Source organism: Scyliorhinus canicula, chromosome 6, assembly GCF_902713615.1.
Source record: "Scyliorhinus canicula chromosome 6, sScyCan1.1, whole genome shotgun sequence".
NCBI lineage: Eukaryota > Metazoa > Chordata > Chondrichthyes > Carcharhiniformes > Scyliorhinidae > Scyliorhinus > Scyliorhinus canicula.
Window position 1 is genome coordinate 189,916,613 of NC_052151.1, and position 26,434 is coordinate 189,943,046.

General features: G+C 43.7%; 1 protein-coding gene across 9 annotated transcripts in view; it reads right to left on the bottom strand.

Moving 5' to 3' along the window:
- The window catches only part of fam135a (family with sequence similarity 135 member A), a 228,239-nt gene that overhangs the window by 139,932 nt on the left and 61,873 nt on the right, over positions 1-26,434 (bottom strand). For all 9 annotated transcript variants that reach the window (XR_005461064.1, XR_005461066.1, XR_005461065.1 and 6 more), the window contains one exon: positions 11,997-12,076. Coding sequence is in view for 5 of the 9 variants with exons in the window: in XM_038800680.1 (XP_038656608.1) it covers positions 11,997-12,076 (80 nt within the window). In the remaining 4 variants the exon portion in view is untranslated. Of the gene's footprint in view, positions 1-11,996; positions 12,077-26,434 lie in introns of those variants that run through there.

Consider the following 26,434-nt stretch of genomic DNA (forward strand, 5'->3'; position numbering starts at 1 on the left):
ATCGTTATTGTCACAAGTAGGCAATGACGTTACTGTGAAAATCCCCGAGTCACCTGTTCACATACACAGAGGAAGAATTCAAAATATCCAAATCACCTCACAGCACATCTTTCGGGACTTGTGGGAGGAAACTGGAGCACCCGGAGGAAACTCACGCAGACACAGGGAGAACGTGCAGATTCCACACAGTGACCCAAGCTGGGCATTGAACCTGGGGCCTTGGAGCCGTGAAGCAACATTGCTAACCACTGTGCTATCCATATAGGAGCTGAATTAGGCCACTTGGCCCATCAAGGCTGCTGCGCCATTCCATCGTGGCTGATAGTTTCTCATCCCCATTCTCCTGTCTTTTCCCCATAACCCTGATCCCCTTATTATTAGGTAAATGACTTGCCTTCAAATCCTTGGCATTCAACTTGAGCTGACAGTTTTTTTTAAGTAAGAACTTTATGGACTTCTCGAAGGCATTTGATTATTAACATCAATGGACATTCCACTACCCATTGCAATGTCACCTTTTCAAGAAATCAAGTCTGGTTCATTAGGTATGACATACCCTTTACAAATTCATACTGGTTCTCTCTGATCTAAAGGAATGGCTCCTAAATTGAGAACACGTCATGGATGCCCTAATGTTCTCATCTGCTTCCTCAAACACTGGAATGGAAAACGTCTGTCCTGGGGATTCATTGCTCTTTCATGCTATTTTATCTTCCTTTGTTTCAAAACTTGCTCACAGGACATGGGTATCATTGGCTGCACTGGCATATATTGCCCATCCCTAATTACCCTCGAGAAGGTGATGATGAGTTGCTTTCTTGAACTGCTGCAGTCCGTATGGTGTAGATACATCCATAGCAATGTTAGGGAGGGCGCTCCAGAATTTTGATTCAGTGACAGTGAACGAATACTAATACAGAACCAAGTGAGGATGGTGCATGCCTCGGAGGTGAACTTGCAGCTGGGCAACTGCATGGTCAATTCCAGCCCCACAGGCACTGGAGTCCTAACACAAGTGAATTAACCAATACTTTGTATAAAATGTCTGAGATGTTTGGCCCTTGACTACTCCATTGACTTATAGGGACGAGAGTTGGAAGTTAAACACAACAACTGTTTACTTATAACAGAAATAAGAGTTGAAACGTGCAACAATTATAACAGAATAACGGCCAGCTAATCTACCACTCCCCCCACCCCCCTTTTACCGTCCCTCTCTCTACTCAAATACACACAGGTTAGAAACACACAGAGGGAGGGAGAGGGGTAAAAATGAAGGAATTAAAATATGAAATTAAAGAATAGTGTCCTTGCTTCTAATGTTGAGGTTGTTGCAGCAGACGGTCCTCCCAGGATACTTTGGGATTGAAGCCACTAGTGGAGATCCTCTGGCAGGAAGGAGCATTCAGTCAGAATTCCCAGGCTGTAGGATTCCCTCTGGGTAATCATTATATCTTTTATTTGCCCAGGCCTTCATTCAGGAGATTCACCTCAGGCCTGTTAAATTATTACTTGCTTCCAATTCCAGCAGAATGACCAATAGCCTCTCTGAGGTAAGAACAGAGTTCCCCATATGTGATTTGTTTTTTAAGGGGTTTTAAACAACTGATCCTGCTTCAAGCTAGTACCTTGCAACTCCATCTGTCTGTGGAGAGAGAAAGGTCTTTACTTTGGATCTTCAGAAATCAGAGAGATCAGGACTGCACCCCTCCAGCTTCTGACCAAAACTAAAGTAAAAGCAAAAACTCTGACCAATCACTGCCTGTCCTTGAGAAAAACCCAGCCCTTGGGAATAGCTTATTCAAGTCATAATCTTGTATAATGATCAAATGAAATGCACATGGAAGAACAAGCTTCACCAACTGATTATCCCTCACCCTTAGAACAAATTCCGGTAAATTTCCTCTGCACCCTCTCAAGAACCTTTACATCCTCCGAAAGTGTAGTGCACAGAACTGATTTCATTCTCTAGTTGTGGTCCAACCAGAGCCTTATATATAAATATATATTTTCAAATATAAATTTTCTGATTCTGTACTCAATACCTCTATTTATGAAGCTATTTATTACCTGGTTAAGAAATTGTTGAAGGCGGGGAATAGGGATAATGCTAGATGCTCTAAAACAAAAGATGTAACTTGTCATGTTCCACAAGGGATCGGTGTTGGAGCCTCAACTATTCATCACTTTTACTGACAGCTTAGGAAGCCACACAACCAAACTTGCCAATGACACAAAGATAGGTGGCACTGTAAGCTACATGGATGAAAATGTAACATTAGAAAGTGATTTTACAAGATGAAATTAATAGGCAAGACCGTGAAAAATGGATTTCAATGTAGGAAAGTGTGACATCATCCATTTTGGACCAATAAGTACAGAACAGGAAACTTCCTAAATATTAAATTGCAAACAGCAGTGGAGGTCCAAAGAGTCTTGGGTCCAGGTACATAGATTATTAAAATGTCATGGAAGAGGTACAGAAAATAATCTGAAAGCTAATAGAATGCTGGCCTCTATATCTCGAGGAACAGAATGAAAATACCATGCTTCACAGCAATACTAAAACTCTGGTTATACCATACCTGGACTCAAAGGGTTAACATATTAGGATAAAGTATTCAAACTAGTGTTGTATTCCCTGGAGCCTAGATGGTTATTTATGGTGTGATTTGATAAAAATTGCAAGATATTCAGCGGAACAGATAGGTGAGACAGAGAAAATTTTCCACTGGCTGGAGATGATAGGTTCAAGGTCCATAGTCCAACGGTTAGATCCAGGCATGAGGAGTGAAGTTACACGAAAGGTGGTAGAAGTTTACAAGTCTTCTGCAAATGGCAATTAATGCCAGATCAATTGTTAATTGTAAATCTGTGATTAATAAATTGTCATCCACAGGGAAGGGATATGGGGCATCCTGACTAAGTCACATATTGCAACCCAGATAGCTAGACGTGATCGAAACCCCCGCTCGTTTGCATTCTAATGGCCCATTTCCCCAGAACAAAAGAACTATACGCAGGTAACCGAGACAGATAAAAACTAAGCGGCGCCACTCCCTTTAATCAGGGAGCCCAAACAGCCACGGTCAATGACCGCTATGGACATGCCCAGCCATCAAGGCACCTGCCCCTTTATTGGCCAAAATCGAAGGCAGTGATCGAAGTCTGTTGAATTATTGGGTCCAAGTTAAGGACCGCCCCAAAGAGCACAAAATCCCAGAGGGTTAAGAAGAGACGCAGCCATGTGTTCGGTCTCGCTTGGATCCGGCCTATGTCAACCCAAGTGCAGCATAACGACCAGCCAGTCAAGTTCAAGACCAACGATCGCTAACAGACAGATGAGCCCAGCAGAAACTGAGCCACTTCTTCCACTCAGTCACGCAAGATCTGGACAAAGGTCTTGTCCATCTGGTAGAGCCGGTTGCCCTGAAGTTAAGTATAGGTAATTGTAGTTGTTAGGTGTAGTTTAACTTGTAGTGTTTTGTGTTGCATGTCAAAGTAATTCTTGTGTGCAAGTAAACCATCTTTGAACTTGAACTGACTAACTGGTTGTGTGGTCCTTTGATTGATATCCGGTAAAGTATTGTGGTGGTTATCATTTGATACCTGGCGACTCTAAAGTGCATCATTATTAATTGGCAACATTAATTGGCGACTCGGGTGCCGAAAGAGCAACAATATCAGTCATGATCTCATTGAATGGAGGAGTAAGCTCTAGGGGCTGAAATGAGTCTTGGATAGGCCAATTAAGTGATCAATTAGGTAGGCAGCAGTCTCCCTCTAATATCTCCTAAAGAGCCGATAATGCACTTATGAACTAATCCATCACAGGGAAGTAACACTGTTGAATTGATCATGTGCTTGAGTACAAGTAGAAACTGCAGTTGATTGTTTTCTATTCATGGACGAAAGCAATTGTGCACTTGCCTCGCCTTCAAAAAGCTAAACTAACATAGATATGCCAGAAATTAGCGATATTCCTGGTCTGCATAACTGAATTGCACTTAAAGCTTGTACGATGCCCTGTCATGCAAATATTAAGTGTCAGATACCTCAGTTGAAGCTGTGGGATACAATCACTCTCCCATAATACTCAACACGGAGTGCAAAAATAGGATATTAATTATAGCTCATCACTGCATACTGATTACAACACCTTCAGTAAATAAAAATGCAACGAAAATATCAGCTGCCTGTTAATTTCAAATAAGAAGCGAACTGATGCCCTCAATTAAAAAGCCGCCTCCAAGAAAGGCAGAAAAATGATGCTGGTGTCACAAGTTCTGCATCTAAATTTACAGTAATTCGAACACAAATCATTGGGCAAGAAAGAATAGCTCAGTTAATTAACTGACAGCTCTCTGAAGCACTAACCTTGATTTGCAATGGAGTGGGAAAATGCAAATTTGTACCCACGCTTTCCCACATTATGTTTCCAGTTTCAGCTGCAATACCAGGGTCACAGCATGGTACAAAATATGACGGAACACAGATTAACTGAGGTTTTGTACATTAAATATCACAAACATCTATCTGCTTTATAGACTAAGGCTTTAGCTTTTTTTCATACGGAGTGTCGATTTTGGTTGTTTAGTCACTGATTCCCTAAAAAACCTAGTTCAACAAAGACAATTGTTGAATAGTTTCTTCCAAACTTAAAATTCATAATTTTACTTGCAAACTAACAATAATTTGGGTGAGCATAAAAATGGTGCAAGAAACATTACACAAGATTTGCTTTGCAAACATGGCAAGATATATTTTCTGTCACGACTGCATTCTGTTTAATGAAATGATGTAGAGTATAATTTGCAATTTAATGGAAAATCCAGTTGAAGTTGAATTAATTTGTGTTGTTTTACTGCAATTTTACTTTTCTTTACTATATTAAAATACCAGTTGCAAAATTCCCATTGTATTTATCTGCTTGTAGCAAAATAAATTAGCATTGACCTGGAAGCCGTCAGGGTAATTGATATGAAAACCAAATAAAGGACAAAAAGTAAAGAGCACTTTGAATATTAAGCCTCGTGTCTTCCACAACCTACTCCATCCTTGACTCTAAAAAAAGGTTTCCTCGAGATTCCACAAAATTCCTCTCCATTATTTCCCCTACAAAAGAATAGCCTTGAATCACGATCCTGCTTTATATCCTGCATGTTTCAGCTTTAACTGGTCGCCTTACTTTGTTATTTTTTATAACCAGAGAACTCAGGAATCATTATGTTTAACAAAAAAGTTAATGATCTCTATTCGTACACTGTTCTCAAGCCTTAATTCAGCAACTAACCAAATATTCATGCGTGTTGCCTCTAAATAAAGGGTAGAGATAGCATTAGCTGCTTTATCTGCAAGTCTATTTTACCCATTTCTACGAGAGAAAGCATTCCAGTCTTCAACCTAGTTTATGGCAACATGTAACTCCTTTTGTTACATGTTCACAGTCCAAAGAATAGCTTGCTTTGCAGTTACATGATCTATTCAGCAACAATGTTGAAAACTATTTTACTGATTTTCCCAGGGGAAAAAAATACAGTTCTGATCGTCTCTCTGTTTAGCATTGAGCTTCATGTCACTGTCATCTTTAGACACAGTATAAACTGGTCATTAGATAAGGTGCTCTGTGAGCTGCACACAAGTGATAGCCCCATAAATAATGGACACTGGATTAAAATACTTGAGTTTACTACCCTTGAAATGCAGCCCAGAACTTTAGTTATATTTTACATTTCCTGTATGATTTGACGTGGTCGTGCTGTTACTAAGCACTGATGGTGCATTTTGACCCAATTCAGAAATTCTTCAATGAAACTTGACACCAAGCTACATAAGGAGATATTAGGATGGCTTACGAGAGACAGGTTTTAAGGGTATTTTAGATGGGTTGGGGGGATTTAAGGAAGGAATCCCAGAGTTTAGTGCCGAGACAGCTGAACCCCTGACTGCCAATGGTGACAGAAAGAAGATTGGGGATGCACAAGAGCTCAAACTTGAACGAAAATAATTCTGAGGGTGGCATGGTTGGAGAATTTTATCGAGAAGGGCAAAACCTTAGAGGGATTTGGAAATGGATGAGAATTTAAATTTGGGATGTCGCTAGACCGAGAGCTAATGGCTGATGGGTGAAAGGGGCTTAAGAGTAAGTTAGGATACAGAAAGCAGAGCTTTGAATTAATTCAAGTTTCTGGAGGTTTTGGTTCCGTGCAATGAAAACTGCAACACGCTCAATATTGTTTAAACATTGGTTAAATGTGCGTTAGAGTCATCCATTCAAACTGAAAGATTCAGCCTTTAATTGCTTCTACAGTGATTTGGCTCTTCCTGTGGCTCGTTTAATTAAAAAACCATTCATTAATACATCTGGGATGACTGCTGATCATCTACATGTTAGAACACCTGATGCCACAGGTGCACTTTCAACTGTTGTGTCCATTGCTTTTTTGTAGCAGTGCAGATAGGGCACCTAATTGCAAATTGCGTAGGACAGATCTTTTGTATATATTTTATAAAGTACAAAAACCCAGTCAGTCTTAAAAAAGATTGGCAATACTTCAGAAAAAAGTAAAGATTACAAGGAGACAACAATTGCTTCCTGACAGATTACACGCTTCAAAATATATTTGCGGACAAGACATTTAGCTTCAGCTACCGTTTCAAGACCAGATTGGATCATTTAAAATACATTTTCCTACTAAAATAGGATGTAGTCAGAAATTAATAAAGTCTCTAGAATATAAAGAAATTATACTGCCATCCAAATAATAACTGCAAGCAGTTTAATGTAGTAGTATTCCATCAATCACTGCCTAGATTAACAGATATATTTGTTTTCATCTATGTTAAGTGTCACGGTTTAACAAACAAAATCTTTCATTTCCAGAGGGAAATGAATAAGAGGAAAACATCAGCCTGTGGATTTCCCATGACAAAGGAAACTTCAATGCAATTTTGAAACATTAACCAAGCCCCACTTGAGATCAGTTAAATTGTTACAAATCAAAGATTGAATCTGGGTCCTTTCTGCTCTCTGGAGCTTCGCGTCACACCACACAGTGATTCACTTCTTTACTCAAGGGGATCCTGAATGCCTTTTTCAGGACAGGTATCGATAATTAAAGGAAGAATGTACTTCATATTTCTGTCAGCCCTCTCGAGAGTTTAGTTAAGCATAGGTTCCAAAAGAAGGCAGCATCACATTGGGTGCTCTACTTGCAAGATCAGCACAAACGAGTCAACACTCCAGTCTCAGGTTTTCTGGCCAATACCCAAATCTAGTCTTATCCAATTGCTCAAGAATTTACAGTAAGTTCCTCTAAAAATGGTTCTTAAAGTACACAATTTCTGCACCCCTTCTGCTTGTGCGGTTCAGTATTCAGTCTATCAGCAATTGGCTTTGCCAAGATTGAGAGAAGAGGAAGAAAACCAGAATGCCAAGTTCCTGTTGGTCAGCCACATACCAATCATAATTTACTGTAAATCTTCCACCACAAGCTTCACTATAGGTCAAATGTTCCCCTCTATTTCAATCTAAATAATGTTGGCTTTGAAGCATTGACCTGTTCCTCATTTGATTGACTCTGAAAGACTTGCTGCATAGTGCCAAGAATTGCAATTGTTCCTGATTTTCAGTATTTACGCTTTGTTTTTATTTCATCCACCACAATGTCCAGTGCTCAGCTATGGCAAAGGTAAGCCCCCACCTTGTAGAGAGTGAAAGTGCCCAGTTAGTATGGAGATAATCTTTGCCCAAATACTCCTGAAGTTGCTGTATCCTATGGATGCAACAATTTCTTTTCATCCCTACTGCCCTGTCTGATTTCAATCTTCCTAAATCCAACCCCAAGGTCAGCTCAGAACCCCACTGCTAGCCACTTCCAACATTCAGCAAATATCATGGAATCAATGAATGCTCTGAATCTGACATCACTATCTTCTGATGTGTATCTGCTCTCCACAAAACAGCATCCACAAAGTTTTTCACCAAAATCTTTGTGCTGCTATTCAGTAAATTTAGGCTTTGTTCTGTATGAGACATCACTGTGAGACATCCAAGAATGCAGGGGTAGAAATTAGTACACGTTGCACTTGTTTCTCGGGCAACATGGCCAAAAGGCTACCAATTTAGCAGTGTATCTGTACCCAATTTCAGAATCCGTTGGTACACAAGATTATCATCAATGCTGGCTGACCCACCAGGAATGGTGGGCAGCATGGTGGTCCAGTGGTTAGCACTGCTGCCTCAATGCCAGGTACCCGTGATCAATTCCCACCTCAGGTGACTGGCTGTGTGGAGTTTGCACATTCTTCCCGTGTCTGCGTGAGTTTCCTCCGGGTGCTTTGGTTTCCTCTCTCAGTCCAAAGATGTGCAGGTTAGGTGGATTGGCCATGCTAATAAATTGCCCCTACGTGTCCAAAGATGTGCAAGTTAAGTTACGGGGCTGAAGGGATAGGGTGGTGGAGTGGGCTTAGGCAGGGCACTCGTTTGGAGGGTTGGTGCAGACTTGATGGGCTGAATGGCCTCCTTCTGCATTGTAGGGATTCTATTAAAGAAATGAAGGGAAATACTATTACACTCTTGTAGCAAAGATAATATTGAACAGAAGCAGTCTTAAATAGTCTCGACAAATGGGAAATGTTTCTCCCTCTTTGGGCAAGTCCCAAACTAGGGCGCACTGTTTTAAAATTAGGGCTCATCCTTTTAGGACAGAGATTGGTCAAAGTTTTTTCTCTGAGGGTTATGCAACTTTGGAACTCTGCCTTAGAGGGCGGTGGAGGCGAGGCAATTGAATATTTCTAAGACAGAGGTAGATAAGATTCTTGCTCAGCAAGGGATGAAAAATTATCAGGAGTAGATGGGAATGTGGAATTAGAAACACAAACAGATCCATGATCTTAATGAATGACAGAGCAGGCTCAAGGAGCCAAATGGCCTAAGTCTGCACCTATTACATATCTGAAAGCAATAATTAGTTACAAAAAACCTAGGGCGCAATTCTCCGCACTCCCGACGGTGCGGAGAATAGCGTGGCTCGTAAAATTTTACGGCCACGCTGTTCCGACACCCTCCCACTATTCTCCCCCCCCCCCCCCCCCCCCCACGCCCGACTCCCGATACGAATCGCTGGCGCCGTTTTTTTACGGCCGGCAGCGATTCTCAGCTGTTCGATGGGCCGAGTTCCCAGCCCTTTACGGCTGTTTTTACGAACGGCAAACACACCTGGTCTGGCCGTTCGGAAAAACGGCCGTAAACTCTCAATCTTTAAAACCAGTGGGCACCGATCGCGGGCAGCGGGCCCGATGCCCGTGCTCTCTTTGTCCCTCCGCCGCCCCGCTGTATCACTTCGCGGGGCGGCTGAGGGGCATCCCGGCCCGCGCATGCGCGGGTTTCGCGCAAATACGCGATGACGTCATCCGCGTATGCGCGGGTTGGAGTCTTCCAATCCGCGCATGCGCGGCTGGCGTCACATGACGCGTCAGCCGGCGCTAACTCTGGCAAGTGGGCTTAACGAAATTCGTTAAGCCCGCGATGCCGGAGTTTACGGCGTCGGCATGCTAGCCCCGACCGGGGACCAGAATCGGTTCCCGGTCGGGAAGGGGGGGGGGGGGGGGGGGGGGGGGCTGGCATCAAACCCGCCCGGATTTGACGCCAGCCTTACGATTTCTCCCCATATGGGAGAATCGCGCCCAAAGTACTTTAGCTGGCGGCATTTTTAAATCATTCTTTCCTTTTGAAAATAAAAAAACTCAAAATCAGGGACAGATATATCTGAGTGTGTGCAGAAACTCTTCCGTGAATTTCTAATAGGCGGAGAACAAAGGTCGGAAGAGTGGAACAGTTCATGAATATCTAATTTATACTTTGCATCACAAACATTAGTTGATGGTAAAAATGGATTATTAGGGAATATCTGCTACCAGATTCTGTAAACAAGTGAAACACAAATTTATCTGCAGTAATTAGTTTAAATTATGCCAAGTGGGGGGTTAGGACAAAGGAGAGGAGGTGAGCGGGCTGTTTGGGGAGGAATAGACTGTCGACTGTGTGAGACAGGGGCAGTAGGCAGAAGGTAACCAGGTACGTGAGAGGTAGAGCTGCACATGCAGTGTGGGAAGGAGCATGAGGGTTGTGAGGGGTGAGCCGAAGCAGGTAGATGGGGAGCTCCAGTCCTTTTGGTGAGAAAAAAATAATCTGCAGAGCACATGAGCAGCTGGTCAGATTTTTTTTTTCTCATCAGCGTTTCTGAACCATGCTCCATTGTTTAGATGCGACAATCACAATGTAAAAACCTTCAACCAGAAACTGCTGCAGCAGCAATTTTGGCAGCAAATATGAATTTGACGTTGATGTTCACTGTGGGCAATGCACTATAACTACAGCAAAATTGCCAGAATAACAATTTGATAACAATACAGCAATGCCAATGTTGTTTGACACCTTTTCAATGCTGTGCCCAATAGCTTGTCACCTTCACAAATAGAAGAAAAGAAGAAACAGAATATAGGGTGAATTAAAATTGAATGACAAAGAGAAAATGAGGAAGCGTGGGACTGAAAGAGGGTGGATCTAGAGACACACAAGAAAATGAAATACTAATAAGTATGACAACATTGTGACCTCGTCATATTTGTGAATTGCTACATTGGTCCTTGAGAGTTTAATGAGTTGACGGCTGGGTAGGCATGGAAAATATGGATATTCTTCATCCATGAGGTATACAACCAACAGCTTCTATCCATCATGATCAGCAACAGTGGAACACTCTATTTAGAGTTTGAATAACCACAAGTCCTAATCATCTTTTTCCTTCCAAATTATGGCACTCGCCAATCATGTCTCAAATTACTCATAAACTGTAATCCAAAATATTAGCTTCTGAAAATAAGCTAAATAAAATTTCTGAATGCCAAAACAAATTTGCATCCTGACAATTGTTACCTGTCGACACCAAGAAGGGTGCAGATGGCAAAACTGCCCAAAGATTGCCACGGTACACAACTCTAAACAAAACTTCAGGAACAATTAATACCTACTGGAGTGAGATTTCACTACTTCATTGGTCTATTTTATGGGCAGCACTTGATTGCTGAAGTTCTCTACAACATTAACAAGTCCTAAATGGTTGCAATGGGACTAATTCATCATAATCTCAAATTCAGGAATTTCATGATGGTCATCAAATTCAACAGGGAGTCTCATGGAGAGAACAAACTTTTATCAGATTTGGCAAGGCTAACAGGAGTGCATGGTAAATTGGAGGACATTTTATGAATTAATAACAGTGTTCAAACATTAAATAGTTATTCTAATGTTCTGAATTATCAGTAATTTCTAGTTCATTATATTTAGGACTAGTGATATCTGGCTCAGATTCTAGATGTTGTGCCTTTCCTACTTCCATTGGTAAAGGCATTAAGTTATTGTGTAATTTGGGGAACATGGTCCAGCATTCAAACTCCCTAACCTTAATGCATTCCAGTGGTAACGAGCGTCTACAGTTCAGCATCCATGTTTTAATTATTAATTCCAGCTTAGAACATACACCTTCCATCTGCCTCACTCAAGCTTCGCTGTTTGTTATTTGTCACAACAGCCTGAATAAGACAATCTCATCATCATGATATAAATACAAAGATATTAACAGCTCAAGGCGTCAGTACAATTTACTACATTTAGCACATTTCCATGACCAATTTCTCAAGGGCAGAAAAGTCAGGCCCCAACCTCTCCCTTTACCACTACAAACAATCAGTACAGAAATGAAAATGATTGCATTAAACTTTTGTTTGAAACTTGCTCTTAAGCTGCTTAAAGTTTATAGTTAGATAAGTTAGATAACTTAAATGTTTATATGGCAAAGATACATGGACTTCATGAAATAGACTAACATTTAGTTTTATTCTGGGATATAATAATCGGAAAAAGTCTTCATAAATCACAGCTCAATTCCAGTCAGTGTTAGTTATTAAACATTCAAGCTTCTTTCCATTCCTACCTGCTGGATTCAGCAGACTGGCCTCCATCTTGTGTGGAACTCTGGGAGGCAGTTTCATGGTTGCACGGAGCTGGTAAAATCTGCAAGACAAATGTGAGGAGAGATTATGTTAAAGATAATAGCACACACTGCAATTAGGAATAATTCTGTAATTGTAGAATGATTAAACCATGTTAAAAATATATTCTACCCATAAATGCTTCAACCTATGCACCAGTCAACTCAACAATAAGAGGAGAAACATATCGTCAGTTCCCATAAATAACTACTCGAACTGACATTCTTCAGATACCTTTATGCTGCAGTATGTACTACTACAACCAGAACAATTTAAATTAATATTGTGCCTTTGTTTTAAAATGCCAGGAATTAAAGGGTTAAATTACAACATACCCCCCCCCAGGCATAATTTGACCAGAAAGACCAAAACCGAGCCAAAGGAGACAACATGAAAGGCTGGTGACCAAAAGCTTGATGAAGAGGATTTACAAAATGGAAACAGGTCATCCATCCCGAAAGGATTGTACCAGTGTTTATGCGCTGTGCAAACTTTCTCCCAACCTATTTAATGAAAAGCTATCAGCAGGAGCACCTTTTCCTTTCTCCCTCATACTTTTGTTTCAAAATTCCAGGAATCAAAAGGTTAAACTATGAGAAACAAGTCACATGACAAAGTATCTTGGTGGAGAATATAGGAGAAACTGATTCTTCTGTTGGGGGAAACTAGTACATTAAAACTTCCCAAACTGTGGTCTGTGAACCAGATTTTGGGATCGCAAGCTCAGCGGCGGCAATGGCAAGCTCAGCGGCGGCAATGGCTGCCATGGAGCTCAGACTGAATGCTAATAGCTGCAAGGTCCCCATTGATCCTTGTGCTTTTTTTCTATTGGTGAACATGGCCCAATTCCTGCAAGAAAAATGCTTGTGAAATGGTGGTAGTTTGAAAACCCTACAATTAAATTGTCACCATGCTGAACATCTTTCTCAGAAGCCGAAGCTAACCCTCACACCCCCACGCTGTTCTCAGGGGTCCAATGATGCCTGAGGCATTAAAACCCAGGGGCGCATGAAGTCTGAGGCATTAAAATGGGTTTAAATTAGGAAAACATTTGGCAAGCACACAGGTAGATGGTTCAAAGTGATGTCAGGAAAAACCTCTTCAAACCAAGGATAGTAAGGTTAGGAGAGGCAGTGGTGTAGTGATATTGTCATTGGACTATTGATCCAGAGACCCAGGGCAATATTTTTGGGACCCAGGTTCAAATCCCGCTATGGCAGGTGATAGAAATTTAATTCAATAACTATCTAGAATTAAAAGTCTAATGATGACTATGAAACCACTGTCGATTGTTGCAAAACAAAAAAATAACAGCTGGTTCACTAATCTGCCACCCTTGCCTGGTCTCGCCTACATCTGACTCCAGAGCCACAGCAATGTGGTTGACTCTTAAATGCCCCAGCAAGCCACTCAGCTGTATCGAACTGCTACAATGTCAATTAAAAGTAAAGAAACCAGACGGACCACCAGACGGCACTAGAAATGACAATGGTAAACCCAGCCCTGTCGACCCTGCAAAGTCCTCCTTACTAACATCTGGGGGCTTGTGAGAGAGCTGTTTCACAGACCAGTCAAGCAACAGCCTGACATAGTTATTCTCATGGAATCATACCTTACAGATAGCATTCCAGACATTATTAACACCGTCGCTGTGTATATCTTGTCCTCAACATTGATCCTAGACCCCAAGAAGTCAGATCAAACATGGGTAAGGAAACCTCCTGCGGATTACCACATATCATTCCCTCCCTCCGCACCTCAGCTGATGAGTCAGTATTCCTCCATGTTGAACACCACTTGGAGGAGGCACCGAGGGTAGGGGGCTTCAATGTCCAACACCAAGAACAGCTCAGTAGCACTAACAACCGAGCGGGCCTTGCTAGCAAAGTCCACATCCCGTAAAAATGAATTTTAAAAAAGAACCTAGGACTCTCTCCAATCAAATATACAAAAAATAATAGAGAAAGATTTTTGTTGGAAAGAGTATTAAGAGTTATGGGATCAAAATGCAGATTAGCTGGGTTCTAATTGAATTGGGGAACAGGTTTGAGGGGTTAAACAGCCTTCTTCTGTTCATATATTCCCTAACAAGGGATTATATATATTATTGAAATAATAATCTGTTTGGGTCTGACTTCCAAGGCCTCCATCTTGGTGTTGTTACTAGTGATCCAGCCATCCCATAGATTTCCACGTGTGCAACAAGTGGATGGCACAAGTGGATAGCACTATGGCTTTACAGTGTCAGGGTCCCAGGCTCGATGGGCCGAATGGCCTCCTTCTGCATTGTATGTTCTATGCCCTAAAGGGGAGAGAGGTGGAGAGTCATAGAAGTTTACAGCATAGAAACAGGCCCTTCAGCCCAACTTGTCCATGCCGTCCCTTTTTTCCCACTAAGCTAGTCCCAATTGCCCACATTTGACCCATATCCCTCTATACCCATCTTACCCATATAACTGTTTAAATGCTTTTTAAAAGACAAAATTGTACCCACCTCTACTACTGCCTCTGGCAACTCTCAACACTATGTGAAAAATTGCCCCTTTGGACCCTTTTGCATCTCTCCCCTTAAGCCTATATCCTCTATTTTAGATTCTTCTACCTTGGGAAAAGATGTTGATTATCTACCTTATCTATGCCTCTCATTATTTTATAGACCTCTATAAGATCCTTTAGGCAAAGCATCTCAGAGCAATAGCTTAAAAAATTTGGATGCACAAGAGGCCAGAACTGCAGGAACATAGGAGGGCATAGGTATTAGGATGACTGGAAGAAGTTTCAGAGATAAAGCAGGTTGAGAACAGAAAAATTTGAGCAAAAGGATTATAATTTTTAAACCTCGGCCCTTGGATCGATAAATAATGCAAGTCAATGAGCAAAGGAGTGATGGGTGAATGGGACTCAGCGCAAGTTAGGATATTGGAAGCAGGTTTCGATTGGCTCAAGTGTATGGAAGGTTTTTGATGGTAAATAAGGACGGCATTGAGTAACTATGGTTGGAGACAACAAAAGAATGGAGAAGGGTTTTCCCAGCTCATGGGTTGAGATGGGGTAGAAACTGGCAATTTTAAGGAATTGGAAATACGCCATCAGATATGGAGAGATGTGGGGTACAAAAATAAAGACACCATATAGGCAACATTAAATGACATGGCTTCTCAACCACTGCTTGAGAGTTGAAATATCATGTTTAGTTGTTAGGCTCGAGGTTAGATAGTATGTCCAGTTTCTGCACCGAACGTTAGCACGATGTTGCTGATGACATCCTCAACTTGGAAATCAAACTTAACACATTTAAATATCTATGTAATGTAATTTTCAGAGGTACTTGTGGGCAAGCCATTATAATTCCTTAATTTCAAATACACCCTTTGACTATTTCAAACAGAAAATGTGTGTTTTCCCTTTATCCATCATGTAACAATAATCAGTTGGCCATCCTCACCAATAAGTTGCAAGTATCTCATTTTCAAATTCAGTAAGACCAATCAATAAACTGTTGGGCTACAAGTGCTGAAGCGGAGAAGATTCATAATTCCAGCTGAGTGGATCATTCGCTTGGATTTATAATAAAGAACCAACCTGTAGATTTTTCAGTCAATAAAAAACAAATAAAACTTAAAATCTTTACTCTTCATGATGCTCCAAATGTTTGTCGACAAACATAGCAGCTGCATGCACACGCCTGCCAAAGATTATTCCAATCAGCACTACCTTGCAGACGTAGTGTGCTCACCTAGCTCAAACTCATATCCAGTGATGTAAAAGAGAATTTACAATCTGGAAAAGGTAGGTTTAGTTGCTGCACTGAATTTCTCTGGTGCCTTTTGTTACTGGGATAAAAGAAAAACGACTGGATCCAGACTTCCAGCGGAAATGTACCATTTGATCAAGGCTGCTGTGACTGTCCTCACTATCTGACTAATGGAAAGGGCAAGTTAAAAAATTATAACCAAAGGACCTGCATACAGTGAGAAAAATCTGTATCCATATCCTGAATATGTGCATCTAAAAAACCTGTTTCCACTATTATAGAATAGATGCTAATAATATAATAGAATAGGTGATAAAGCAGCCTGCTTGATTGCTCCCCCTTCCACAAACATTCAAACCCTCCACCATCAATAAACAGTGGCAGCCATGTATACCATCTACAAGATGCACTGCAGTAACTCACCAAGGTTCCTTAGACAACACCTTCCAAACCCACAACCACTACCTTCTAGGACAAGAGCAGCAGATACCTGGGAACCCCACTATCTGGAGGTTCCCCTCCAAGTCACTCGCCACCCCTGACCTGGAAATATATCGGCATTCCTTCGCTGTTGCTGGGGCAACATCCTGGAACTCCCTCCCCAAGATGTACCTACATCTCAAAGACTTTAGTGGTTCAAGGCAACACACCACCACCTTCTGAAGAGTACGTAGGGACGGAAAAATAAATGCTGACCTAACCAGCGAAGCCCACATCCCGTAAATGAATTTTTAAAAAAAAATGTTGCCAACCTGTGCACAATTTTTGATCTCCTCCAGTAAGAGACAGACACTCAGCTGCAGATGGAAAAAGCAATGGAGATGCTGAAGCTGCACTCAGGCAGACAAGTGAAGATTATTATATCACATTCTTGACTTGTGCCTTGTAGATGTGGATCGAGTCAGGTGAGTTACTTGCCACAGAATTATCAGCCTCCGACCTGCTCTTGTAGCCTTATTGTTTATATGGTTGTTCCAGTTCTGTTTCTAGTCAACAGTAGCCCCCAGTATGTTGATAGCGCGTGATTTAGGGATGGTTCGATTCTCCCTTGTTGGTCATTACGTGGTACTTGTATGGTGTGGATGTTAGTTGCCACTTAACAACCAAGCCTGAATGTTGTCCAGATCTACATATGAACTTAAGAATCAGGAGGAGTAAGCTGTTTGGCCCTTCAAGCCTGCTCTGCCATTCAGTAAGATCATGGTGATTTGATTGTGAACTACACTTCACATTCCTGCCTACTGCTGATAAACTTTTGCACCCTTGCTTATTAAGAATCTGGCCACCTTGCCTTAAAAGATATTCAACGGATTTGCTTCAACGCCTTTTGAGGAAGAGAATTCCAAAGTCTCACAACCCTCGGAGAAAAGGTTTTTCCTCATCTCTGTCCTGAATAGGCGACCCCTTATTTTGAAACAGTGACCTTAAGCTCGAGATTCTCCCATAAGAAACATCCTCTCCACATCCACACTTTCAAATCCTCTCAGGATCTTATGTTTCAATCAAGTTCTTGCCACATGCATACATTATCTGTGGTGAGAATGGTAATGAACAATGTGCAATTTTTCAGTGAACATTGCCACTTCTGACTTTATGATGGAGGAAAGGTCATTTATGAAGTAGATGAAGATGGTCGGGCCTCAGACACTACCCTGAGGAAGTTCTGCTGTGATGCTCTGGCCCAAGATGATTGGTTCCAACCAGTGGAGAGTTTCCACTTAGAATTCCAGCTTTGCCTCCCTGATGAAACACTAGGTCAAATGCTGCCCAGATGCCAAGTGCAGTCACTCTCGCCTCTGGAATTCAGTTTTTCCATGTTTAGATGAAGACTGTAATGAGGTATGGAACTGAATAGCCCTGGCAAAACACTTTCTGTTAACATTGCACCTTTAGCATAGAAAAGCATCCCTAGGCAAGTCCGAGATCCAGAAGGAAGATTCTGGTGCCCCATCAACATTATGTACAGGCAGCCTATCCCAATACCTTTTTATCCATTTTAAACCCTTCTGAAAAAAAACTTTCACCATGAGCTGAGTGGCATCTTCTTCCTTGGTAAAGATAAATGTAAATTATTAATTTAATACCTCAGCCATGCCCTGCCTCCATGCACAAATCCCCTTTTGGCTCCTAAGCAGCCCCACTCCTTTTTTAAAAATGTTACTTTTTAAATTTTCCCAATTAAGGGGCAATTTAGCATGGCCAATCCACCTACCCTGCACATTATTGGGTTGTGTGTGTGTGGGGGGGAACCACTGCTGCGTCACCATGTTGCCCCTTCCTTTTATTATTTACATGCCCAAAAACGGCTTTTGGATTCCATTTTAGGTTAGTTGCCAATCTCTTTGATTCTGTTATATGCTGTTTCAATTTCTCTCTGATCCTTCTATATATTTAGCCTGGTTCAAAATTGTACTATCCACTTGACATCTGACCTCTTCTGCTTCATCTTAATCTCCATCTCTTTTGTGAAGTAGGGAGCACTGGATTTGTTAGTTCTACCTTTCCCCTTCATGGAAATACACCTTAACTGTACCCAAACGCTCTTTTCTAAAGATAGCCCATTGTTCAGTTACAGGTTTGATTCCAATATATCTGGGCCAGATCCAAATTCATTCATACTCCCACTGAAGTTGGCTTTCCTCCAGTTAATTATTATTATTCTGGATTGCACCTGGTCTTTTTCCATATCCAAGCTCAACCTTAAGATACATTGAGCACTGTCCACCACTGATATTCTACCTGCTTGACCCACCTTGTTCCAAAGAACCAAGTCCAGCACTGCTTTGTCCCATTGAACTGGAAACACACTGCTGTAGAAAATTTTCCTGAATACATTCGAGGAACTCTTGCCACACTCTGCTTTTTACACTATGATTATCCAAGTCTATATCCAGATAATTAAAATCCCTTATTACAATGACTCGAGAATCGTCAGCTGGTTGTACAGAACGTGAATATTGCTGAAGGGATGCCAAAGCTTTGCATCTTGCACTTATCAAGAAACACAAGAAAACTAGATTTGAAACAATCACAACAATTTATACTGCAGGAGAAAAGGGTGCTGACTGGTTAGCAAGTCAATTCTGATTGGCTGAGGCAGTGTCATGGAGAAACCAAAGGGAACTAAAGGCTCCCCAATTTCCCGGGTAATTCAAAAAACTTGAACAAATTCCTTTTGTTTGCAGAGAACGTGTCCCTGTGCCGGAATGGATGTCACTTCTGGCAAGTTAAACTCAACTGATTATCCCAAATTTATTGCTCATGTAGCTATCAACACATTCAGGGTTGTCCAGTCAGTGCTGCCAAATCACAGAACACATCCAAGAGTAGACATTTTGCTTTGGGTTCTGCAAGAAAGGCTGGTTGGATACGGTTTCTGCAAACAAAAGCAATATATTAAGCCTTGTGCCTTTTTTAAATTACAAAGTGGTGTGGGAAGCCTATAATTTCCTGTTGCTTTTGTAATAGCAACGCTTTGGCTAATAAGGGGTGGTTTGCCATCAGCTGTCTATTTGCCTGTAATATAAATTGTAGTGATCATTTGAAATTTGGCATTGGTATTCTGATGAGTTCAAGATGAAAAGCTTTTGCAACATGTCTCTCTTTTCAACAGCATCTCAAGACTATAATTCTTGCACTTCTCTGTAATAATAATAACAATAATAATAATAATAATAATCACTATTGTCACACGTAGGCTTCAGTGAAGTTACTGTGAAAAGCCCCGAGTCACCACATTCCGGCGCCTGTTCGGGGAGACCGGTATGGGAATTGAGCCCGTGCTGCTGCCTTTTCTGCATTACAAGTCAGCTGTTTAGCCCACCGTGCTAAACCAATTTCCGTAAAAATTTGTTCTTCTACATCTTTACCACTAATTGGTAGTCGAGACTAAGTCTCCTCCAACAGTTCTCCTTCCTATCTCAGTGGCCCATAGTCTGCTTGAAGGCTTTATCCTTTGTGTTCCATTCATAAATTGTTTCACGATAATATTGTAATAATAATCTTTATTATTGTCACAAGTAGGCTTATATTAACACTTCAATGAAGTTACTGTGAAACTCCCCTAGTCGCCACACTCTGGCACTTGTTCAGGTACACTGAGGGAGAATTCAGAATGTCTAATTCACCTAATAAGCACGTCTTTCGGGACTTGTGGGAGGAAACCGGAGAAGACATGGGGAGAACTTGCAGACTCCGCACAGACAGTGACCCAAGCCGGTAATCAGACCCGGGCGCTGTGAAGCAACAGTGCTAACCACTGTGCTACAATGCCACCCAATTAGATTGGCTATCTTACTGTTTTGCATTTGACTGCCAAGGCTAAATGCAGCAACAACCTATGTTTGTATTGCACCCTTGACATAGTAAAATTTTTCATGGTGTTCCACAGGAGCGATATCAAACAAAATGTGATCGTCACTTGGATTTATTAGGATACGTGACCAAGTCTAGTCAGAGATCGGTGTTAATTTACATAGGCTGGTGGATTGTCTTAAATTGCAGACAGATAGGTAAAGAGGTGAAGAGGCAGAGAGATTGAACAGAAGGATTCAAGAGCTAGTCACCTGATATCACGATGGTCAATTGTAGGTGCAAAAGGCCAGAATTGGAGATCCCAGAAAGTTGTAGGACATTAGAGAGATAGGCCAGATAAGGATTTGAAATCAAAGAAAAGCATTTTAAAATTTACTCCATATAGTTGCAGTAGAAATTTATATACTTCGCACTACTACTCCTTACAATTTTCAGGTTTAAAATGCAACATGGCATCAATCTCATCTAGTCTATTGCATGATTCTGTTTCACTTTGTTTATATGCGAGTACTTTCATTATCCCATTATTGTATGCTGGTATCAAGACAATCAAAACTCAAATTCATTAAAACAAACAGGCAACAGCTGTATTTAATTCTTCAACAACCTCGGAGTGCAAAATGGGGAGAGGGAGCCCGAGAGAGAACTGCGGGAGATTAGGAGAGAGAGTACAGCAGTAGTTAGGCAAAGAGGGCCCGAGAGAGAATAGCGTCACATATTCAATTTTTAAAAATAAATTCCCATAAATTTATTATGGAAACATTTGCATGTTTATGATCTTCAGGCAACCATGTAAAACTATGAAACAAACTGAACTTTAATCATATTCTATTCTCAACAACTGAATAGAAATGTTTTAAAAAGAGGACAACACTACTTCAAAAGGGGAATAAATCGGAACAGTTGAGAATTCACACTCAATTCTAGCCAATTCTACTATCAGTTGTAATGATCTTGGTCACCAGCCTCAACAAACAGCCATAATTCTACTAATCTTGTGTACTGTCAGTCTTTTATGACACAACCACAGAATTCCTACAGTGCAGGAGGCCATTTGGCCCATCATGTCTGCACAGAGCTTCTGAAAGAGCACGCAACCTAGGCCGGCTCCCCTTTGCCCGATCCCTACAACCTCATAACCTCACCTAACCTACACATTTTTCGACAGGAAGGGGCTAAATTGCCTGGTCAATAGCATGGTCAATCCACCTAACTTGCACTTCTTTGGACTGTGGGAGGAAACCGGAGCGCCTGGAGGAAACCCACGCAGGCACGGGGAGAAAGTGCAAACTCCACAGCCTGGCTCTGGGGCCCAGATTCAATGGTTAGGGGATTAGATAGGAGATTCTGTGGTCGCGAGCGAGACTCCCGGAAGGTATGTTGCCTCCCGGGTGCCAGGGCCAGGGATGTCTCGGATCATGTCTTCAGGATCCTGAAGGGGGAGGGTGAGCAGCCAGAAGTCGTGGTGCACATTGGTACCAACGACATAGGTAGGAAAAGGGGTGTGGAGGTAATATACGAGTTCAGGGAGTTAGGCTGGAAGTTAAAAGCCAGGACAGACAGAGTTGGCATCACTGGTTTGTTGCCGGTGCCACGTGATAGCGAAGCTAGGAATAGGGAGAGTGCGCTGTTGAACACGTGGCTACAGAAATGGTGTAGGAGGGAGGGCTCCAGGTATTTAGATAATTGGAGCGCATTCTGGGAAAGGTGGGACCTGTACAAGCAGGACGGGTTGCATCAGAACCAGAGCGGCACCAATATCCTGGGAGGGAGGTTTTCCAGTACTCTTCGGGGGGTTTTAAACTAATTTGGCAGGGGAATGGGAACCGGATTTGTAGTCCAGCAACTAAGATAGCCGATGTTCAGGACATCAAAGCGTGTAGTGAGGCAGTGGGGAAGGGAATACTGACAAAGGAGAGTACTTGCAGGCACGGAGATGGGTTGAAGTGTGTATACTTTAATGCAAGAAGCATCAGGAATAAGGTGGGTGAACTTAAGGCATGGATCGGTACTTGGGACGACGATGTGGTGGCCATCATGGAAACTTGGATAGAAGAGGGGCAGAAATGGTTGTTGGAGGTCCCTGGTTATAGATGATACAATAAGATTAGGGAGGGTGGTAAAAGAGGCGGGTGCTGGCATTGTTAGTTAGAGGTAGTATAACAGCAGCAGAAAGGCAGTTCGAGGAGGATCTGCCTACTGTGGTAGTATGGGTTGAAGTCAGAAATAGGAAAGGAGCAGTCACCTTGTTGGGAGTTTTCTATAGGCCCCCCAATAGCAGCAGAGATGTGGATGAACAGATTGGGAAACAGATTTTGGAAAGGTGCAGAAGTCACAGGGTGGTAGTCATGGGTGACTTCAACTTCCCAAACATTGAGTGGAAACTCTTTAGATCAAATAGTTTGAATGGGGTGGTGTTTGTGCAGTGTGTCCAGGAAGCTTTTCTAACACCGTATGTAGATTGTCCGACCGGAGGGGAGGCCATATTGGATTTGGTACTTGGTAATGAACCAGGGCAAGTGATAGATTTGTTAGTGGGGGAGCATTTTGGAGATGGTGACCACAATTCTGTGATTTTCACTTTAGTAATGGAGGGGGATAGGTGTGTGCAACAGTGCAAGGTTTACAATTGGGGGAAGGGCAAATACGATGCTGTCAGACAAGAACTGAAGTGCATAAGTGAACATAGGCTGTCAGGGAAGGACACAATTGAAATGTGGAACTTGTTCAAGGAACAGATACTACGTGTCCTTGATATGTATGTCCCTGTCAGGCAGGGAAGAGATGGTCGAGTGAGGGAACCATGGTTGACAAGAGAGGTTGAATGTCTTGTTAAGAGGAAGAAGGAGACTTATGTAACGCTGAGGAAACAAGTTTCAGACGCGGCGCTGGAGGGATACAAGATAGCCAGGAGGGAACTGAAGAAAGGGATTAGAAGAGCTAAGAGAGGGCATGAAAAATCTTTGGCGGCTAGGATCAAGGAAAACCGAGGACGGGAAGGGAAGAACGGGAGGAGAGGGGGGGGGGGGCCATCGCCATGGGGAACGGGTCAGAAGGGGAGGGTCGACCCGGGGCGAACAGGGGACAGGACATGGCTAATAGACAGGGGAAAGGGACGGGTCGCTCTGCGACCCGGTTGATTACTTGGAACGTGAGGGGGCTGAATGGGCCGGTCAAGAGATCAAGGGTTTTTTCACACCTAAAGGGACTGCAGGCGGATGTGGCAATGTTGCAGGAGACTCACTTGAGAGTAGTAGACCAGGTACGCCTGAGAAGGGGGTGGGTGGGACAGGTGTTCCACTCAGGCTTGGACGCAAAGAACCGGGGGGTGGCGATTTTGGTGGGAAAGAGGGTGTCGTTCGTGGCGGCGCAGGTGGTAGCAGATAAGGAGGGTAGGTACGTGATGGTGAAGGGTAGGCTGCAGGGAGAGAATGTGGTGCTGGTGAATGTGTATGCCCCGAATTGGGATGACGCGGGTTTTATGAGGCGCCTGTTGGGCCTCATTCCGGGTCTGGAGGCAGGGGGCCTGATCATGGGGGGGGACTTCAATACAGTGCTCGACCCTGGGCTGGACAGATCGAGCTCCAGGACGAATAGGAGGCCGGCAGCGGCAGAGGTGCTAAGGGGGTTCATGGAGCAGATGGGGGGGGTAGACCCTTGGAGATTTGGCAGGCCAAGGGCGAGGGAGTATTCTTTTTTTCTCCCACGTCCACAGGGTGTACTCCAGAATAGACTTTTTTGTTCTGAGCAGGGGGCTGATTTCGAGAGTGCAGGACACGGAGTACTCGGCCATTGCGATTTCGGACCATGCACCACACTGGGTAGAGGTAGAACTGGGGGAAGCACGGGACCAGCGCCCGTTGTGGCGCCTGGATGTGGGGCTGCTGGCGGACGATGAGGTGTGCGGAAGGGTCCGGAAGGGCATTGAGAGATATCTGGGCACGAACGACACGGTCGAGGTGAAGGTGGGGGTAGTCTGGGAGGCCCTGAAAGCAGTGGGGGTGCAGGTGGCAAGGAACTGGGGGACCCTCCACAAGCTGAACTTTTCAAGGCTGGTGGAGCAGATGGAGGAGGAGTTCAAGAGGTGGGACATGGTACCGCTGTCGCTAGCAGGGAGGGTGCAGTCAGTCAAAATGACGGTCCTCCCGAGGTTCTTGTTTCTGTTCCAGTGCTTGCCCATCTTTCTCCCCAGGGCCTTCTTCAAGAAGGTAACTAGCAGCATTATGGGCTATGTGTGGGCACATGGCACCCCTAGAGTGAGAAGGATTTTCTTGGAACGGAGTAGGGACAGTGGAGGATTAGCGCTACCCAATCTTTCCGGATACTACTGGGCGGCGAACGCATCGATGGTGCGCAAGTGGGTGATGGAGGGGGAGGGGGCAGCTTGGAAACGTATGGAGAGGGCGTCCTGCGGCAATACAAGCCTGGGGGCGCTAGTAACGGCACCATGGCCGCTCCCCCCCACAAGGTATACCACGGGTCCGGTAGTGGCGGCCACCCTTAAAATCTGGGGGCAGTGGAGGCGACACAGGGGGGAAGTGGGGGGTCTGATGGCGGCGCCACTGAGAGGGAACCACAGATTTGTCCCGGGGAACACTGGCGGGGGATTCCAGAGCTGGCACAGGGCCGGCATCAGGCAACTGAGGGACATGTTCATAGAGGGGAGGTTTGCGAGCCTGGGAGAGCTGGAGGAGAAATTTGAGCTCCCCCCGGGGAACACGTTTAGATACCTGCAGGTGAAGGCATTTGCCAGACGACAGGTGGAAGGATTTCCCTTGCTTCCCGATAGAGGGGTGAGTGATAGGGTGCTGTCAGGGGTCTGGGTCGGAGAAGGGAAGGTCTCGGACATCTACAAAATAATGCAGGAGGTGGAGGAGGTATCGATAGAGGAGCTGAAAGACAAGTGGGAAGCGGAGCTGGGAGAGCAGATAGAAGATGGGACATGGGCGGATGCCTTAGAGAGGGTCAATTCGTCGTCGTCGTGCGCAAGGTTGGGCCTCATCCAATTTAAGGTGCTGCACAGAGCCCATATGACGGGGACTAGGATGAGTCGGTTCTTCGGGGGTGAGGACAGGTGTGTTAGGTGTTCGGGAGGCCCTGCGAACCATGTACATATGTTCTGGATGTGCCCGGCACTGGAAGAGTTCTGGGAGGGGGTGGCGGGGACGGTATCGAGAGTGGTGGGAACCAGGGTCAAACCAGGGTGGGGGCTGGCGATTTTTGGGGTTGGGGTGGAGCCAGGAGTACAGGAGGCAGGGGAGGCCGGAATATTGGCCTTTGCGTCCTTGGTAGCTCGGAGAAGGATCTTGATTCAGTGGAGGGACACAAGGCCACCAAGTGTTAACACCTGGTTAAACGACATGGCAAGCTTCATCCAATTGGAAAGAATCAAATTCGCCCTGAGGGGGTCGGTACAGGGGTTCTTCCGGCGGTGGCAGCCCTTCCTTGACTTTCTGGATCAGAGATAGGAACTGGAGGCCGAAACAGCAGCAACCCGGGGAGAAAAGGGGGGGGGGGGGGGGGGGGGAGGAAGGGGGGGGGGGGGGATAGCAACGAAGGGAGCACGTCAGCGGGGGGTCGCGGGCAATGACTGCCCGAGGCCATCGGCAGAAAGGGAAAAACGGTTTGGTTGCTAGACTGGTAGCGCGGGGGGGGGGGGGGGGGGGGGTGCGCGCGGGGGAGGGCGTGGGGAGGATTTTCCAGGGGGATTTGTTGTGTTATAATTTAAAATGTAGTAGGGGTAAATGTTTGTATCGAAAAATTTCAATAAAAATTATTTTAAAAAAAAAACAAATGAGAGGGGCCATATTGTTGGAGAGGACAGTGTGAAACAGACTGGTAAGCTCTGAGGAGATACTTGTTAGGAAGGAAGATGTGGTGGTCATTTTGAAAAACTTGAGGATAGACAAGTCTCCCGGGCCTGACGGGATATATCCAAGGATTTTATGGGAAGCAAGAGATGAAATTGCAGAGCCGTTGGCAATGATCTTTTCGTCTTCACTGTCAACAGGGGTGGTACTAGGGGATTGGAGAGTGGCGAATGTCGTGCCCATGTTCAAAAAAAGGGAATAGGGATAACCCTGTGAATTACAGGCCAGTTAGTCTTACTTCCGTGGTAGGCAAAGTAATGGAAAGGGTACTGAGAGATAGGTTTTCTGAGCATCTGGAAAGACACTGCTTGATTAGGGATAGTCAGCACGGATTTGTGAAGGATAGGTCTTGCCTCAAGTCTTATTGAATTTTTTGAGGCGACCAAGCACATGGATAAAGGTAAAGCAGTGGATGTAGTGTGCATGGATTTTAGTAAGGCAT